Source organism: Hippocampus guttulatus, chromosome 2 (genome assembly GCF_054856545.1).
Source record: "Hippocampus guttulatus isolate MCC_2025c chromosome 2, RoL_Hgut_1.0, whole genome shotgun sequence".
NCBI lineage: Eukaryota > Metazoa > Chordata > Actinopteri > Syngnathiformes > Syngnathidae > Hippocampus > Hippocampus guttulatus.
This window is the reverse complement of record NC_141262.1, coordinates 29,256,780-29,275,724: the sequence shown is the minus strand read 5'-3', so window position 1 is coordinate 29,275,724 and position 18,945 is coordinate 29,256,780. Positions and strand designations below refer to the sequence as shown.

Sequence of the window (18,945 nt, the reverse complement as noted above, 5' to 3'; positions counted from 1 at the left end):
TTTTCAACACACGACAATCCCCAACACCCCTTACCCGATCCCAGTCGATTCTTTTTCGGCAAGTGACAGCCACCGTCGATGTATATTCCGAATTTGGTTCCCATCCCGTCTGTACTGTCCACTCAAAATGACAACAGAGTGCCGAAGGGTGTCGGGTAACGGCCATCATGGCTCACCTCTTTTTTGAGTATAGTTCTTGGGCACTGTGATGTCATTTTCAGTTGACAGCAAGTGTCGGGACTGTGAGAGATGGCCACACACTGAGATGTATAAAAACAGGTAGACTCTTCATCTTAATTCGTATTCCATACATGAAATATTGATCAGGACCCGTGTTTAGACGAGTGGGGGAGCATAGAACATATAGTAAGTACATTTCTCCGATAACATTTTGAAATTTGTATTTCAGAATACTGTACAACAAGACGTACTTGGTTTTCATTGGTGTTCAGTTGCAAATATTTGTGTGTACAAAACCTGTAGGCCATAAACACATTACAAACACAAGTAAGGCATGAAGTGACGTTTTGTACAATATTCACGATGGCAGCGGTTCCAACAGTGGAAGCTTGTGACGCATTTTCAGGTCGAGAGTCGCGGAAAAGCTTTTATTTTGACAAGCACAACCTGGAACAAGGCGCATTCTCTTCTGGTAACTTGACGCGTTGTATAAATACCGCAGCGAGCAGACTTCCGACTTCGCGCTCGCTTCACAGGTGGTCTGCAAATTCCTAATCCCGTTGCGAACCCACTCGTCGCCATGTCCAAGCCATTAACGGACCAGGAGAAGAGAAAACAAATTTCGGTTCGGGGTCTAGCCGGCGTGGAGAACGTCGCCGACCTTAAGCTAAATTTCAACCGACATCTCCATTTCACGCTGGTGAAGGACCGCAATGTGGCCACCAAGCGGGACTACTACTTCGCGCTGGCCAACACCGTCCGCGACCACCTAGTGGGCCGCTGGATCCGGACGCAGCAGCACTACTACGAGACGGACCCGAAGGTAAGCGGACGCGGTTCGGTCCGGTGCCGCAATCCGGCACGTACGCCCGGTGGAGAGGGGGGCGGGGGCTCTGCAGTGAGTGAGAGAGCAAGCCTGGGAGAGTGTGAGGCAGGGAGGGGGGCTGGGGGTGAAGGGAGGGAGATGGAGATGAAAAGTGTCTGTGAGGGTGAGGGGGAAGAAGAGCCATAGAGAGAGAGGGGAGGAGAACTAGTAGGGGGGCGGGGGGCGAGAGTGTGAACGGAAGGGAAGAGAGAGCGAGAGTGAGGGATGCACAGTGTCTGAGTGAATGAGGGGGAAAGGAGTGAGCGTAGAAAGGGGAACGGGGGAGACAGACAGAGAGGGGGAGAGCGCTTGTGGGAGGCCGCGACTGAGACGGAGGGAGTAGATGTGAGGGAGGGAGGGCAAAAGAGTTCGGAATGAAAAGAGTGACAGGGAGGAGTGAGACGTCTCTCTCTCACATACACACACACACACACACACACACACACACAGGGAGTGAGAGAGTGCTCTCGACACCCATCTATCGGCCTTTTTTTCCGCATCAAGTCAATAAATGTTTATCCCTTCCAGAGCATGGCCAGCAAGTGCTTACGCAACGGTAGGCCCTCTGTGCTTCCCCAGCACGGCCTCGCTGTCAAGAGCAGAACAAGCTGCGCCGCGTCTTTTCCTTCCGACCCTAGTGAGGAGAAGAAAATGGAGCCCGAACAGACCCCATTTTTGCTCTTCCCTATGAAACCTCGCTAAACCAATGGTGTCCAAACTGTAGGCCGTTTGCGGCTTGACGTCCTTTTTTTCCATCGCCCAATGGCATATACCGGTACTTAAAAATGACGTTTGACATGGCGCGCAAAGCTAGTTCAAAAAAGGTTTGGAGATGGTCAGAGTACGAAGGAAGAATGTCGAGAAAAACAGGCGGCGCTTCTCATACTAAAGTGATGCATTCTTTAAACTGTAGAGCTTTTCTCGTTTTTCCAATTTGCAAAGAAATGAGTTTGTGAAAGCGCTATATAAATCAGCATGTATTGTATTGTACGCGGGCTTACCTTTAAAAATTCGATGTTTTGAGTGTTGTAAAGAAATGGAGATGTATTGTATTTAAATTTCAGTATTTGTTTGGAGAATTGTTTTCAGTTTTGTTGGAGTATGTAGCTATTTGGTTGCTTTCATCTATAACTGCTTCAGGCAACAAAGTGTATGCAGGAAAGTGGTTCAGGTTGCACGGTTGTCGGTGTCTCATGTGTTGTCCTGTATTATTTTGTCATTTTTTTTTGTTAACTTTTCTTTTGATGGCGGCGCGGACACCCGCAGCGGATCCTCTTGTTTTATTTTGAGAGGGAAGAAATTTCATCTGTGCTGTATGTTACCCAAACGTACAGCACATTTGACAATAAAGTTGTATTCAATTCAATTCAAATTCTCTCTCAAACATTTTGGTGAATAAAGAATAAAAGAATAAAGCAAAAATAGTTTCTTCCGCTTCATACTACACAACTATTTTGCCCTGCCCATGCAGCGGGTTTACTACCTCTCCCTGGAGTTCTACATGGGGCGGACCCTGCAGAACACCATGGTCAACCTGGCCTTGGAGAACGCTTGCGACGAGGCCACTTACCAGGTGAGGCGGCGGACCACGGGAAGGCGCGGGCTGGCTCATGACGCGCTTGTGCCCGCGGTCCCCTTTCGCAGCTCGGCCTCGACATGGAGGAGCTGCAGGACATCGAGGAAGATGCGGGTCTGGGCAACGGCGGTCTGGGTCGTCTGGCCGGTGAGCAGCCGCCTCTTGTCTTTGTCAAGTTTACATGTTTGGTAAACTTCTTCTCACCTCTGCGTCCCACCTGTTTGTCTTCAGCTTGCTTCCTCGATTCCATGGCCTCGCTGGGCCTGGCAGCTTACGGCTACGGCATCCGCTATGAGTTTGGCATATTCAATCAGAAAATTGTCGACGGTCGGCAGGTATGAAAACCTTCCGGGCCAAAATTGAAGTTATGAGCGAGCTTCCATCTTGCGGAGGCGCTCTAGAGGGGCTGGAGGTCGTGATTATGTTCATCATCGATTCATCTGTTGATTATTTTCTTGATGAATTGGATTCATTCATTCATTTGATTCAGTTACCGGTTTGGGCTGTAACTTACCAGAAATGAGACAAAAATGTAGACCGTGTCAGTTGCTTAAAATTGTCTCGTTTCTATTAAATCCGAGTTGGCTTTCTACAGAAATATGACAGATTTACTGTTGACGGGCTGAAATTCGAAAGAGTTGGACAATTTTAAATTAAGGTAAATGATGAATGATTTGCCAAAGGTTGTCAATTAATTCGATAATGAATTGTTGATTAATTGCTGCATCGCTACACTCTAGAGAAGTGAGAAAAAAAATGTAGCAACTAAGGTCCAATGGAACCCTTACTTGTGAGGAATAGGGCCCAGGGCGCTTTGCGAATAGCAAAGCTCCACATAAAACTGATGGCCGCAGAAATGCATTGAAGAAAAACAAAATCACCCCCCCCCCCCCCCCCCCAAAAAGAATCTTCCATTCATGATGCGTTTGACATGAAAAATGGGGCAGGAGGTGAAAAAAAAAAGAGAATCCATGGGTGCTGAACCAGAAGTGTGAGGGTCCACTGTAGTGTATAATGCCCTCATATGTGGGCAAGGAGAGCCACTGTTGCATTTACAACTGATGACTGAAAAATGTGTCAAATGCGCAAATAACAAAGTGAAAGCACTCGCCATAACTCATCAATCCATTCCAGCCCCTGACATCACTCACTCGGCCAAAGACATACACCCAACACACAAATACTGTCATACATACCGCATTTTTAAAACCAGTGGATTTTACACACACACACACACACACACACTACACAATTCCTCCCCAAAAAAAGAGAAGATGGATGAATAGCGGTCCGTGACTCTGTGCGGGCCCGACTGTGATGCGCATTTTCAATGAAATCAAAGAATTGAGTTTGCTGCGTTTACACAGGTGGAGGAAGCCGACGACTGGCTCCGTTACGGTAATCCCTGGGAGAAGGCTCGCCCCGAGTACATGCGCCCGGTCCACTTCTACGGACGGGTGGAGCACACGGCCGATGGCGTCAAATGGGTCGACACGCAGGCAAGTGCGACGAGGCCCTGGGCGTGTTCAATGTTCGGAATTCCTTAAATTCGATAAAAGAAGTAAGGGGAAAAAAAAAAGCCCATCCCATTGGAATTCCTTCCACACGGTTTCAGTCCCTAACCCTAACGTCGTGTAAACTGGATTGAAAGGAAATGTGCTTTTCATTCTTGGCATCGCCACGAGTGTAAAAACGCCATTCTGATTCATATCGCGTTTTGGGAACAAGACGTAAGCCGCCGAAAGCATCCGTTTTTAACCATCTCGGCCCTCTTGCCGTCGACTGAAAAATGACATCGCAGTTGCTCAGGTAGCAACCAGTCGCGGCTCAGCGCAAGTCCGTCACATGACCACATGACTCGGGAAAACAGCCGAGAGCCGAGCGTACAATCTCCAAGACACTTGCGCTTTAGAATTGAGCCGTATTTTACTCTGCAAGTCCGGAAGTTAGCTCGTGGGAGCCCATTTCTGTCTCGTTTGCGGGAAAAGCTTTCATTTAAAAAGAAAATTCTTCTTTTGCTGTCACCAATGTCTCTCATGAAACACGAATGCCACCTAGTGGCAGAAGCATCACCGCAACACATCTGACTTAATATTTTCGCCATCTTTTAAGCGTATCTTCGTAACATCAAAGAACTTCACGCGTGACTATAAAATTTCCGTATCTATGAATTGGAGCAGGGGTGGGCAAACTTTTTGGCTAGGGGGCCGCATTGACTTTTAAAATTTGACAGAAGGGCCAGGTCAGCACGAGCTATGGTACATTAAAAAAAAACTGCATTTGTTTGACATATCAAACATCAACAGAACAAAAGCATGAAAGTACTGTATTAATAAACTTTTTTTAAATGACAAAAGTGTTGTTGATGACCTATTTTAGCCTGTGCATTGCTGCAGATGGGTTTTGATCAGACCAGTAGAAGTAGAGAGATACAGAGGTACTAGGTGGTCGAAAAGACCCCCCCCCCCCCTGTTCTGCAACTTCAAGTCAATGCGCCACCTGGCGTTGAAATGCCTGTCATTACAAGTCCAATTGAAATGAATGCAATCATTCACATCGAACCTTAATTGTGGACCAACCTTCGGTGGGCCGGATTAAAAAGACCAACGGGCTGGATTCGGCCCGCGGGCCGTAGTTTGCTCACCTCTGAATTAGAGGGTACGGTCATATTTGTATGAGGTCATCATATCTGTCCACTTTTATGTTCATTAAGAACCACAGGAAAAAAATTGCCAGTATCTCTCGAGTGAAGGGAACGCGTATTCTCTTTTTTTGATCAAGGTGGTCCTGGCTCTTCCCTATGACACGCCAGTGCCGGGCTACCGAAACAACATCGTCAACACCATGCGGTTGTGGTCTGCCAAGGCCCCGTGCGACTTCAACCTCCAAGACTGTGAGTAGCCGTCTCGTCCCTCAAGCCGTCACGCGGACTCCAGTGGGATACGGTGTTGTTTTGTCGTCGTCAGTTAACGTCGGCGGCTACATCCAAGCGGTGCTCGATAGGAACCTGGCCGAGAACATCTCCAGGGTTCTCTACCCAAACGACAACGTGAGTGAATTGCCGCGTAGGCGGGTGTCAAAATATTTTGTTCTTCGCCGGATTCAAAACTTGTGCCCCTCAGATGGGAGGTGAATTCTTTCCTCGTTTCGGTTTGGTGGTCTCCGTATTGCGTGCCTGTTTTTCGCACTTGGTGGGGTAATGTTGGCCTATGAAGCATAAAAATCAGCACCTACAAATCGGAGACCACAGTCCTCAGTCAGAAAAGGGATGGAGTGCCCTCTCGGGTCGGGGATGAGATCCCGTTCCAAGTCGAGCAGTTCTTGGGATCATGTTCACGAGAGGGAGTTGGAGATGGACGGGTGCTGTGACGCGGACGTTGTATCGGTCTTTCGCGGTGAAGAAGGAGCCAGCTCAAAAGGCGAAGCTCTCAATTTACCCGTCATTCTACATCCTCCCCTCCCCTATGGGCGCGAGCTGCGGGTCGTGACCGAAAGAACGAGATCCCGGGTACGAGTGGCCGAAATGAGTTTGCTCCATAGGGTGTCCAGGTTCTCCCTTTGAGACAGGGTGAGAAGCTCGGTCATCCGGGAGGGGGCTGAGAGTCGAGCCGCTGGCCTTTTCCATTGAGAGGAGCCAAATGGGGGTGGGTCGGGATGTCAGGGTGCCGCTTAGAGGCCTCATTGGTGAGGTGTTCCGGGGATGTCCAACCGGGGGGGGGGTCGACCCAGGATACGCTGGCGAGACCACGTCTCCCGGCTGGCCTGGGGAACGCCTTGCCGGGAAGAGATGATGGGAAGATGGAGCTTGGCAGAAGGAAGTGGGGGCTCCCCGCGCTCTGACCTCGGACGGATAGATTGCGAAAATGAATTGGCCACTTCATCGGAAATCTGGATTTTCTGCTTGCCCATTTTGTAAAAATCGTTTGGGCCCGATTTTAAAATGAGTCTCGAAACAGTCACAGCATTTCATGCGTCAACTCTTTTGCCCTTTTGAGTTCTTTGAGGGCAAGGAGCTGCGCCTGAAGCAGGAGTATTTTGTGGTGGCCGCCACGCTCCTGGACATCGTCCGCCGATTCAAAGCGTCCAAGTTCGGCTCCACAGAGTTCGTGCGCTTGGATTTGTCGGCCCTTCCCGACAAGGTTGGTACGGCCGAGGCGGACTTAACCGGGTCGCGTGAGGCGCGTTGTTCACGGAATTTTCTCGGGTAGGTGGCCATCCAGCTGAACGACACCCATCCCGCTTTGGCCATCCCCGAGCTGATGAGGATACTGGTGGACACCGAGAAGCTCCCGTGGGACAAGGTTTGTCAAGGCTGCGCTTTGGAGGATGATTTTGTGAGCTAGCGCGCTTAGACGCCGCCCATGTGTGGACCAAGGCCTGGGACATCGTGGTGCGTACTTGCGCCTACACCAACCACACCGTGCTGCCCGAGGCCCTGGAGCGCTGGCCCGTGGATCTCTTCCAAAACCTGCTGCCCCGCCACCTGGAGATCGTCTATGAGATCAACAGGAGGCATCTGGAGGTAATTCCCGTGAGCCGCCTGGACGCACGGCGATGTCCCGCTCTCGGAACTTGACGTCGTGCGCTCGCTCACTCGCTCGCAGCGCGTGGCCAAGCTGTACCCTGAGGACGCCGCGCGCGTGCGCCGCATGTCGCTCATCGAGGAGGGCGACGTCAAGAAGATCAACATGGCTCACCTGTGCATCGTGGGCTCGCACGCCGTCAACGGAGTGGCTCGCATCCACTCGGAAATCATCAAAAACACCGTGTAAGCCCGCGTACACGCGCTCGCTCGCTCGCTTGCTCATGTCGCCCGTGTGACTCTTGCTCAGCTTCAAGGACTTCCACGACATGGATCCTCACAAGTTTCAGAACAAGACCAACGGCATCACGCCCAGGCGCTGGCTTCTCATGTGCAACCCTGGGCTGGCCGATGTCATCGCAGAGGTTTGTTGGCCCTCGGAGGAAGAGACGCAAATGCAATTGCTGACACCAAAGGGGCAATATATGACTTTGTTTCAGCAAAATTATTTTCCTTTAGAACAGGAACATTTGAATGCCTTTTAAAACCGTTGTATTTGTGCTACCCAGACCCTCAGGAATGAAAAGTATTTTGAGCCGACCTTCGTCATATCCGGTTCTAAAGTTTTTGCCTGTTTCCAATCGAGCTGAATTCAGCGGATTCAAATGACAATTTTCACAAATCGCAACGTCTGCATTTATGAAGGAAAAACCAACTCGACTCGCGTGTATTTCAGGAGCACTTGAAAACAGCCACCGTATACAAAGTGCTGTACATGGAGCAAATATCATACGGACGACAATAAATGAATAACAAAGACGGTAGAAAGCACAAAACTAAAAATCAAGGGTGAGTCAAAAGCCAAAGAATAGAAATGAGTATTGCGATGAGTTTTAAAGATGGGCAGCTCACTCACAACAAACATTGGCCTGATGATAAAATGTTTAGTCCTCCTATTGCAAAACCTTATATTGGCACCTTTTTAGATAAGATAGATAAGTGAATTGTTTTAAAGTCGCATGCCAAACTTTATTTAGAACCACACTGGAGCATTTCTAAACACCCCCCCCCCCCCCCCCCCACCATGAATGTGCCCTAGAACTTGAAAACAGACAACGGCCACTCGATTGAACATCTCCCCCCGATTCGCATCACGTGGACTCTCTTGAACGTTCACACTTGCCACATTTTTCACTGGTCCCACAGCGGTCTCCGTGTTGCGAGCGAAACTGCAACGTCGGCTTACCTGTCATTGCGCATTTTGACGTGACACCCTTCCCCCCCCAGTCGGATGACGACGTCATCGTGTCTTCGTTCTGCGCTTTGCCGTCCAATTTTTGTCGACGCCTTCGACGACCTAGTCGATTCTTTGAAATTATGGCTCTTTGGAGTTGCTCCCTTCGCTCTCGTCGTCGCCAGCAAACGATGCCGACGGGGGTTGCCAGGTTGGCGCAAATCGAATGGAAAAACTTCGATGAGCAACTCTAAACCAGATGACTGGTCAAGTCAAGTCGCTTGGGTACCGAGGCCCAAGTTTTTGGCGAGCTCGTCACAAGTCCTAAACATGGCGACTCGCGTCCGAGTTTTTATTGCAATTTATTGCTTGTTTGTTATAAAAATACAGTACAGGGGAAGAAGTCATGAAAAAAAGAATCGCGTTAAATCCCGATTGCATCATTGAGGAAAGAAAGATCGCAATTGGATTTTTTGGGGTTGGGGGGGGGGGGCCTCGTATGACAAGGTTTGCCATCCCCCAATTTCATATGCTGGAAAAAGCCTGACATTTGAGGAAACGAGGTTCCTTCTGATCTGCAGCGAATCGGCGACGACTACATCCGGGACCTGGACCAGCTGAAGGGGCTCCTGGAGTTTGCGGACGACGACGCCTTCATCCGAGACGTCGCCAAAGTGAAACAGGTGAGATGGGAAGCGGCGGCGCCAGGTCATCGATCGATCGGCCGGCGGATACCGAAGCCGATACCGAACCTCTCGATGGCAGGAGAACAAGATGAAGTTCGCCGCCCACCTGGAGGAGCGCTACGGCGTGAAGATCAACCCCGGCTCCATGTTCGACGTCCAGGTGAAGAGGATCCACGAATACAAGAGGCAGCTGCTCAACTGCCTGCACGTCATCACGCTCTACAACCGTGAGTCCGTCCTGTGACGACCACCTCGAGGAGGAGAAAAAAAAAATCTTTCGAAACGACATGACCCCATCGTGTTTGTTTTTGCAATGCAGGCATCAGGAAGGAGCCCAACAAGGCTTGGACCCCGAGGACCGTCATGATCGGGGGAAAGGTGACTCGAGATGCTTTCAAATATATTCAATATGAAAGAGTCAAACCGTGCGCTTCATCGAGACTGCAAAAAAAAAAAAAAAAAAAAAAAAAAGTACAGATTCACCTGTGCTTCATAGAAAAAATGAGCCTGAAATGTACTTCAGTACAAAAGCAAAAAGAAATTTTGACAGTAAATTGATGTACATAGGAAAGTATTTTGATATTTTGCTCTTATATTTGCTCAAAACGTGTTCCCAGAGCTTTGCTGAGTACCCCCCCAATAAATAAATAACAATAAATTAGCTGAAAATAGCAAACACTACATCTTGATTCAACTTTGAATTTTTGAATGCGAGAAGGTTATGGTCCTAGGGCCGAAATAAATGTGTCAAATGAATTGCAGACCATAAAATAAAAATGCATTTTTTTTTTTAAACATCTGCACAAGGTGAAACGCTTTCACCACACCGGTGCTTTTTTTAAATTATAAATAACTTATTATTGCGGATTTGGCTTTGTTTTTGTTCTCCAACACATTTAAGTTTTCATAATAAAAATAATACATTCATAGAGTATAATCTGTTTTGTAATATTTATTGAATATAGGGTTAGGTTCAGCAACAGGTGGAATTTATTTTGGGGGTAAATCCATGGTATTGCGCAATCTTTGATAAGTCCAACTTAAAAATGAAAATATCTCAAAAACCTGATGAGCTAGAAAAAAAACCCCAATTTAAATCTGTGTCAAAAATGCATTTTGGAACACTTTCAGCGATCTGTGATTCCAGTTTGATTTTGGCCAGGGCTAAGCAGTTCTTCTCATTTGGGGATACTGTATATCTTACAGTAGGAAGGAGTAGAACCTGACCGCTATGTGGAGAGTGGGATAAAAAGTCTGTGTTTGCCGTTTGTGTCCAGGCGGCTCCAGGCTACCACACGGCCAAGCTGATCATCCAATTGATCACATCCATCGGGAATGTCGTCAACAACGACCCCGTGGTGGGAGATCGCCTGAAGGTCATCTTCCTGGAGAACTACCGGGTCACTCTGGCCGAGAAAGGTCTCTCTTTTTTTTTTTTTTTTTCTCCCTCCCCGTCAACCCTGTGACGCGGTGTCAAAGCGTTGACGTCAGGGTCCTCTCGGTTCCGCAGTCATCCCGGCGGCGGATCTGTCCGAGCAGATCTCCACGGCCGGCACCGAGGCGTCGGGCACTGGCAACATGAAGTTCATGCTCAACGGCGCCCTCACCATCGGCACCATGGACGGCGCCAACGTGGAGATGGCCGAGGAGGCCGGCGAGGACAACCTCTTCATCTTTGGCATGAGGGTGAATGACGTGGAGGCCATGGACAAAAACGGGTGAGGGACTACTACGGTCTTTGTATACAGCGGCGGTTGTTTTCAACTGCTTAAATGCAGTTGAGTTGAGAAATGATTTTATTTTTTCTCCTGGAAAAGCCATATGACAAGAACGAAGTTGCATTTAATGGGGGGGAATGCAATTCTACTTTTTTTTTCTTTCAACAGAATGAAAGCTTTTCCATAATAGGCGGAACATCATGAGTCATTTTGAAATTCACTTGCTAAAGCGTAACATGTCAATAAAGTTTGAAAAAGAAAAAAATCACAATTACACCTGTCTTTGAAAAATGCAACTCAAGTCTTAGAGTATGATTTTCATTTATTTTTAAATGAGAACAAAATATACGGACCCCCAGGCATGACGTTAGGAAAAAAAAACTAGTTTGTGTGCACGAACTACTACATGCGCACAAAGTCGATTTTTTTAAAATTCCAAATGGCATGTAATCTTTTTTAATTATAATAAAGCCAATATACAGTAAGTCAGTTTAAAATTGGCGGGTTTTTTTTGGTGGGTGGGGGGATCCTTAGACATAAGACAAAGATTCAAGTACCCCCTCCCCCCAAAAACAATTGGCAATTGACTTTTCACGCTGTTGTCAAATACTAAAGGATGAAGTATTGTAAAACAATCACTCAAATGTTGTGCCTGGAATTCATAAATTTACTGTTGCAGGTTTTCAGGAAACGAGGAAAGAGATATTTAATTCATTGTATGGTGTGTATTTTTAAAATTCATTGGTTATGGGAATGTTATTGTACATACTATTTCCTGACCCAAAAAAAAAAAGTGTTGGTCAGTTTTTGAATCTTGAGAGCCTTTAGCGTAAAAATGAGATTGTTTAATTGGCCTTCGGATTATGAGGGGCCTCATGACGGAAGCCCCAAATTGATGATGGGGCCAGCGTCATCGGCTGACTTGAACCCGATCGAGAACCCGTGGCGCATCCTCTCAGGGTTGTTTGCAGTGAAACTTTTGATCTTGGCATGGCTCCATCTTTTTCCAGATACGACGCAATGTCGTACTACAATCGCATCCCTGAGCTGAAGCAGGCCGTGTCTCAGATCGCAGCGGGCGTGTTCAGCCCGCAGCAGGTGGACCGCTTCCAGGATCTGGTCAACATGCTAATGCACCACGACAGGTCCCGGCCCGACACGCGCCGCCTTCTCGCTCTATTTTAAATCATCTCACCCGAGATTTGTGTGTGTGTGTGTGTGTGTGTGTGTCACGCCGCAGGTTCAAGGTGTTCGCCGACTACGAGGATTACATCAAATGCCAGGAGAGAGTGAGCGCTCTCTACAAGGTCAGTAGCCAAATGCGGCCTTCACCCAGCCTAGAGCAGGGGTGGCAAAACCGTGCCGCCTTTCTGCTCCAGTCCACCAAGCGTTTACCTGATTGAACGTTGTGTAGGAGTTTTTGCGTTCACTCTGCTGTTTTGGTCCAACCAACTACTACTACTTTGTGCACACGAGACGGTTACAGCGTGGACATGAAGTAGCGCCGATCTCTTATTGGAAAAGATGGTAAACAAATGAAGCGCCCCTTCACAGACCCGCGACTCGCTGACCTCATCAGTGCATTCAAAAACCCACAAATTATTGTAGCCGACGTTTTTATTTCCCAGCAACATTAAGTCGTGACATTAAGACCAAAGGTTTTCGTTTGGTGTACATCCACCGGTGACCATGATCCCACCCGGAGCGTTGCAGTTGCCCACCAATAAAAGCGATCGCGGCTTCCAAGGCCGGGAAAGCAAGCTGCCTCTCCAAAAGCCTCTTCAAGTGTCCAGGAAAACGAAATGACCCAAAATGCAAACGGCAAGGACAAAATATAAACGCAAATAGCTTGTCAACAAATTGACAAGAAAAACCCAAAACCCGTATGACACGAAAAAAATGTGACTAGTAATTGCAACGAAGAACTACTTTCAAAAGTAAGTGCAAAACAAACAAAAACAAAAAGCATGGCGAGGTAAAAAAAAACAAAGAGCATGGAACATCTCGACAAAGTCAATACTTGGGTGGCAGCGCCGTCAGCAAGATAAATTATCCGACAGAGACGCGTTCCAACTTGGAAGTCCTGAATCAGGCGGCTGAGTAGTATTGGCGGCAGGCTTGCAGGCTGGAGGGAAGGCCCTCCTCTGCCACCTGCTGGAGACGCACAAGAACACAATCACGACACCTTTGACCTTTCAACTTTGAAAGAAGGTGCGTTCGATTTTCCCATTCAAGTGACCCGCAAGGAGCCACGGCTACTTTGTGCGCACTTTCTATTTCGTGCGCACATAATAGTCACAGCGTGTGCACAAAGTAGTTTGGGCGCCCCCCCCCCCAAAAAAAAAACAAGTAAGAAAAATTGCAATTTGCTTATTTCAAAACAGTACAGCCCTACCCCACAATTTGTGTGCAAGCAATTCAGGAGTCGGGTGGTGCTGTGACCGGTCCAAGGTCAATGAGACTTTGTGGGAGGAGCAGCAATAAAAAAAGATGAAGTTTTCTCTTTCAAATGGAGCCGCACTTTTTGTGTTGCCAGAACCCTGAAGAGTGGACCAAGATGGTGATCCGTAACATCGCCGCCTCGGGTAAATTCTCCAGCGACCGCACCATTTCCCAGTACGCCAGGGAGATCTGGAGCATGGAGCCCAGCTTGGAGAAGATTGCCGCCCCGGACGACCCCCGCTAAAGTGCACGTAAACCCCCGCGCCCCTTCCGCCCCCAAAACCACGTAGCCTCTCACTGTTGCAGCTCTAGAAAACGTGCTCACTCCTACTGACATCTTGACTGGGACCACCCGCGCGCACGCACGCACACCCACTCCAGGGCCCCAAACCAACACTGACACCCCAGGAAAGGTCTCCACTGTGATGGAAAGTCTGCTGTACGTCTTCCAGTCATCGTCCCCTGCACGCTGTTGTTCGAACGTAACATTAGCAACGAAAATATGTTTTCCGTCTCGTCTCGTGTATTCAAACGACCATTTCCGTCCATGCACTTTAACCACGAGCACATCTGACACCGAAGCACTCATTTGCAATTTCTGTCCATGTTTGTCTGTCAATAAATGGCAAGTCTCGTCGACAGCTGTGTGTGTGTGTGTGTGTGTGTGTGAGAGAGAGAGAGATGTTTTATGGTCCAATAATTGTGGGTGGACTAATGATTTGATCCCATGCTGATTTTTTTTTTTTTTAAATGAACTCTAAGCGGCATGCCCTTTCTCAAATGCATCTGCCAACTGCCCCGCCCACTCCGTTGGTGATTGACAGTTGTCAATCGGCACAAGACCCCTCCCGTCCCCTGTTGTCCATCACATTAAAAAAAACAAAAAAAAACACACAGCCCCTCGCCGCCTCCTTCCATTTGAGGTCTCCTCACACACCGCTATGGATTGCGGCGCTTACGGTAAGATTGCTTTTCTTTTTCAGTCGTAATTATGTGCATTGAAAATACTCAGTCAACAAGAATTGAAAGGTTTTAATTGTTCACCTCGTTAACTGCTGCATGATGATTACCGAGCCACAAGACGGGATTTATTCAAAACGCAATATTGGATATGTAAATAACCGTCACAGTGAAAAATGTGTGTGGTTGAGTTTGCTCGGAGCTCATTATGTGATTCAAGTCCAACATGTTTTGCTTTTTTTTTTTTTTTTGTGACAGAGATGGACCCCCTGGAGGTCCCCCCTCTCACCCCAACCAGCAAGGAGGTTCTGTGCCAGGCTCTGAGAGCCAGTTTTGCCGGTTTCACCCAGGAGAGGCTCACCCACCGTTTCCCCCAAGGTGAAAGACAAAATCGTCGCCGTGTGGCATCCGCCCAATTTGCGGGACACCGCTTGTCCTCCCTCCCGCCAGATCCGACTCGATGGTCCGAATGGGAGGTGAACCACTGGCTGGGCTGGTGCCGGGCCGAGTTCGGGCTGCGCTCGTCGGGTTCGGACCTGAAGGGCCTGCGGGGTCGCGAGCTGTGCCGCCTGGACCGCGAGGCTTTCCTGGGCCTCGTGTCCGACTGTACCGCTGGGGAGATCTTGTGGGAGCACCTGGAGATCATGAGACGGGGTTCAAATTTCACTCGTGCCACGCGTGCGCCCACTCGCCGGCCGCGGCTGCTGAATGTCTTCTCATCTCCAGATCACGCCGCACTGACCGTGTACGCCGGGTCCGCTCCCTGCCAGCCTCCAAACAATGAAAGTATGCTCCGCGGATCAACGCACTCGTGTTTTGCGTGAATTAGGAAACGGTCTCATGGAAAAATTGGGAATTATTTTTTGGAAGATCGCAAATAGTCGTCCGAATGTCACGCATGAGTCTACATTTTTTTTTCTGCTGTTGCAAAGTGGAAATTTGGATTCGTTGTGAAATGCGCAATTTTGGAATCGTTTCCAAAATGTCCAGCACGAGCAGAACGTTTTGACGTCGGATGAGTTACATTTGCTTGAGGAATGTGGGATGGATCAGGTCCGCTTCTCAAGAGTTCATTCAGGAAAGTGGCAATGGTGTTAATGCATGAAGATTATTTCACACTAGGGGGTATTTTCACCCCTGTAGGTTTCGTTGTACGTACAGTACATTTGACAAAGTTGTATTCAATTCAACTTAATTCAATTGTAGAAGAGTTTCACTGTACTTTCAAACACCAATGGACAAAACGTATCAGGGCACCGCCATCCCCTGACCGTGAGATAGCGGCGTACACTATCATCGGACTTCCAAAGTCAAAGAAGAAAACAACGCTCTGTCCTCACTTCCAGAGACCGAGTCGGAAGCCGAGGGGTCTAGTGGCAACGCCCTGACGTGGACGGCCGGCGCCCGCGATACGGAGGCGATGGCGGACGAGAGCCGGCCCGGTGACGCGTTCGCTTTCACGCAGCCCTACCAAAGCTTCAAGGAGTATGCCGGCAACAAGGCGGACGCCGGCTCGGCCGTGGTCCCGGCGGCCGTCCTCGCGAGCTACACCGGTCAGTGGGAGCGCGCGCCGTGGCGTTTGCGCGAGGGGGACCAGGTTTTGAGCTTCTTGTTTTTGGGCAACAGGAAGCGGTCCCATTCAGCTGTGGCAGTTTTTATTGGAGCTGCTGACCGACCGCCGCTGCCGGTCGTGCATCAGCTGGACCGGAGACGGCTGGGAGTTCAAGTTGACCGACCCGGATGAGGTATACCTCGTGAGGAAACATTTTGAAACGTCTTGCGTCGCCAGTGACAAATCTTTTTTGGGGCAACTCTAACGGTCAAGTTGGGAGTACAGTCAAGAGGATGATGGCGAAATGCAAATTTCATGCCCGTGTCATGAAAACGAACGAAATGCCTCAAACCTAAAATTGTCTCAAATTGAAAAAGCACTTTCCTGACTCAAATCAAGAAAAAAAACAACAAAAAAAAACAGAAATGACATCTTCCGTTTTATTAAAAGTAACGACAAAAAAACTGTACTGCCGGCCTCCAGGTGGCGCTGCTGTGGGGTCGCCGCAAACACAAGCCCAAGATGAACTACGAGAAGCTGAGCCGCGGGCTGCGCTACTACTACGACAAGAACATCATCCGCAAGACGGTGGGCAAGCGCTACGTCTACCGCTTTGTCTGCAACCTGCAAGGCCTGCTGGGATACGAGCCCGGCGAGCTGCGCGACCTGTCGGACCTCGACGGAGCAAACTAAGGAGGGAGTCAAAGCCAACAGCAAGTGTGCGCGGCCGCGTTTCACTGGGCGCAGCGTGACGGCCGCTGTTGATAGGGAGGGAGGGGGGGGGCGGTTACCGTGGGAAACCATCCAATTAAATCCATCCGACGTCCACCGAAGCTGAGAGAGTGTTGTGAAGAGGAGCTCAGCTGTGAGCTGGACTAATTGAACATGCACTCACGCGGCGGTGTTCATTCGCGCGCTTTCTTCCATCGAGTCTCCCAAGTGGGCAAAATGGTCAGTTCGAGCAGTCCGTTGGAGCGACTGCGGTTCCGTTACGTGCGCCCTCTCTTGTCATCCAGCAGGGGAGGGGAGGGCGGGATTCTCCTTCTTTGGATTTCACAATAATTGTTTCAAAAAAGCTACTTTTTGGGTGGGGGGGTGATGCGAGCAAGTGCGCAGTTATCTTTGAGGCGTTTGTTTTTACGTTTCTGGACCGCGCTCGATTTCATCCGGAGGTTGAGCTACATTGTGTTTGTTTACAGAAGAGGCATGTGTCTGCTTGAAGTGAGACTCTATGCATACTGCATGAAATCAGAAGCCGATTCAATTTTACAAATCAGTGAACAAGGTGTCGCTCAGCGAGCGAGTGTGTGCGGATTACTTCCGCCACTTTCCCAAATGGAAGAGAGGGACGGCGGGGATCTTTGTCCTCATGACCAAGTGTGAAGTGCGCATTGAGCATAACAATTCCCAATATTTGGCATCACCGTCAACACAAAGTGGGTGACCAATTTGGTCCATGAACGCCCCTGGGGTGAAAATAAAATGCGTCAATAGAAGGCAACAGTGTCTCACTGTTCAGTGAACGGTGCCTTCACGGTTCAGGTGTCCTCCAAAAAGCCAGTAAAGTGCTGTTGCGTGCATCGTATCACCCACCCGTTTGAGAATACATACATGTTTATTAATGCGGCGTAGTCATCCAAAATGTAAGCGAAAGGGATATTTTTTCCATGGAGAAACACGCGCGAACACACACACATGTACGTTAAAAATGGAAATGCTCACTCCTCTTTGAAATTCAAAAACAAAAGGTGACTTGGTCATTATATGGTACTGTATAGTGTAGCGGACTCTTGATTAGCTCATTGAGAATTCTTAGCCGATGGTTTTGTATATTTTTACGATATTGCATTAACGATCATTTTTTTAATGATGCCTAAAAGCTTTTTTTCCCCCATAAGGACTCAAGTGGTGCCAGTGTGCCATATTCTTGGATATGTAACCTGCATAACAGACAGCTGTGATGTCATCAATATCCCCTCAGATGGCTGACCGGGAAATCAATAAGTTCCCCGAATGACCGATCAGTATACAGTATACAGTAAGTATACAAACGCATTGTGTGCAATTTCAAATCACGGTCGGCGGCTGCACGCACTGTCAAAAAAAGACAAACCGTTGCTTTAAAAAGTGGAACACGGAGAGCAACAACGGCTGTCCCTTTTATTGCCGGCAACATTTTCAAATGCATTCTTACGGTCCCTGTGGGAACTGTAACAGCATTGCGTGTTCCTCGTGTGATGACCACACAATGCAAAAGGTGCGGTGTTATTTGGACTTTTGTTTCTCCCACTGTTCTGGCGTTAGGGTCTTCTGTTCGAACGCATGGATGTCTTTCAGCTCCTCCGCTAAGCAGGTGTTCACCATCCTAAAAATGCCACACCCTTTGATCATGTTATGTCATATCAAAAGCATTGTCATTCTGGAATTTTATTTCAGTGTCCACTGCGTACCTGTGTCTCTGTAAGAGGGGCTTGGCCTCAAACTGGGAAGAGACCACAAGCACTTTGAAGCTGGTTGCACATCTGTTGGCGGACGTGTCCTCCACGTCCTACACAACACAAATGACGGAGCATACTAATATTGACTGCAAATGTTCCAAAGTGAACGAGTGTAAGACACCTACCACATATTCCGCCGCAAGCTCTGTTCTAAGTTTATCCCGGATGTGATCGGATGTTAAGGCCATGCCTGCAACAGCAGAAAACAGGTGATGATTTATGTGTTTTCACCCAGACTACCTTGTGCATAAATGTGATAATCGAAGACGTGTCTCGTAAATTGAACTGCAACCGAAAGTAACGTTACTTTAAATCCAAATTTAAGGCTGCCATCGTCATATCAAACACAAAGTCACAACATTAAGAGGATCAAATGTATTCCGCACTAAAACAAATCAAAAATGCAGTACATACTTGAAACATTGTAGACCGACTTCCTGCTAATTTCAGTTTCGCTACAGTGGTCCTGCAAAAGATCCAATCACATTGCACGGTCATAAGCACAGCCAATCAGATGCTCTGGAAAATCCGGCGAGCGTGACTCGGCGCGATTCCGAGAATGCCTGACTTGAAACATTCCTTTCTCTAGTGGAGAAAAAAAAAACATCCAACATTTTTCATTTCGACATATACCATATACAAAACAAACATAATATAAGATTACATATACTGTAGATTCGTTTATGTTCGTATCATAGTAAAAGAACTTTTT

The 18,945-nt window shown here is 48.2% G+C and overlaps 3 protein-coding genes across 8 annotated transcripts; 2 read left to right on the top strand and 1 right to left on the bottom strand.

The window, feature by feature from the left end:
• Window positions 1-665: 665 nt before the first annotated feature.
• Window positions 666-13,862, top strand: LOC147209445 (glycogen phosphorylase, muscle form-like). The gene is made up of 20 exons (XM_086105367.1): window positions 666-1,003; window positions 2,517-2,618; window positions 2,690-2,768; window positions 2,853-2,956; window positions 3,989-4,120; window positions 5,403-5,514; window positions 5,588-5,670; window positions 6,617-6,760; window positions 6,830-6,922; window positions 6,997-7,143; window positions 7,226-7,389; window positions 7,454-7,568; window positions 8,959-9,060; window positions 9,143-9,290; window positions 9,383-9,441; window positions 10,341-10,482; window positions 10,574-10,781; window positions 11,792-11,926; window positions 12,022-12,088; window positions 13,318-13,862. The coding sequence occupies exons 1-20, from the start codon at window positions 761-763 to the stop codon at window positions 13,465-13,467; spliced, it is 2,529 nt and encodes an 842-aa protein (XP_085961493.1). The 5' UTR covers window positions 666-760; the 3' UTR covers window positions 13,468-13,862.
• A 157-nt stretch (window positions 13,863-14,019) lies between these two features.
• Window positions 14,020-18,635, top strand: LOC147209444 (protein C-ets-1-like). 5 transcript variants are annotated; one of them, XM_086105372.1, is made up of 7 exons: window positions 14,020-14,183; window positions 14,442-14,561; window positions 14,634-14,837; window positions 14,910-14,969; window positions 15,530-15,736; window positions 15,810-15,928; window positions 16,219-18,635. In XM_086105372.1, the coding sequence occupies exons 1-7, from the start codon at window positions 14,165-14,167 to the stop codon at window positions 16,426-16,428; spliced, it is 939 nt and encodes a 312-aa protein (XP_085961498.1). In that variant the 5' UTR covers window positions 14,020-14,164; the 3' UTR covers window positions 16,429-18,635. The 5 variants fall into 5 exon arrangements, with proteins under 5 accessions (XP_085961498.1, XP_085961496.1, XP_085961497.1 ...); XM_086105370.1 differs by having other exon boundaries at window positions 14,634-14,969; XM_086105371.1 differs by having other exon boundaries at window positions 14,020-14,561.
• On the bottom strand, window positions 17,851-18,732 carry LOC147209443 (bolA-like protein 2). Of its 2 annotated transcripts, XM_086105375.1 has the most exons (4): window positions 18,648-18,732; window positions 18,359-18,423; window positions 18,186-18,283; window positions 17,851-18,100 (listed from the first exon to the last, which is right to left on the bottom strand). In XM_086105375.1, exons 2-4 carry the CDS (start codon window positions 18,419-18,421, stop codon window positions 18,001-18,003), a joined length of 261 nt encoding a protein of 86 aa, XP_085961501.1. In that variant the 5' UTR covers window positions 18,422-18,423; window positions 18,648-18,732; the 3' UTR covers window positions 17,851-18,000. The 2 variants fall into 2 exon arrangements, with proteins under 2 accessions (XP_085961501.1, XP_085961502.1); XM_086105376.1 differs by lacking the exon at window positions 18,648-18,732 and having other exon boundaries at window positions 18,359-18,508.
• Between the last annotated feature and the right edge of the window lie 213 nt (window positions 18,733-18,945).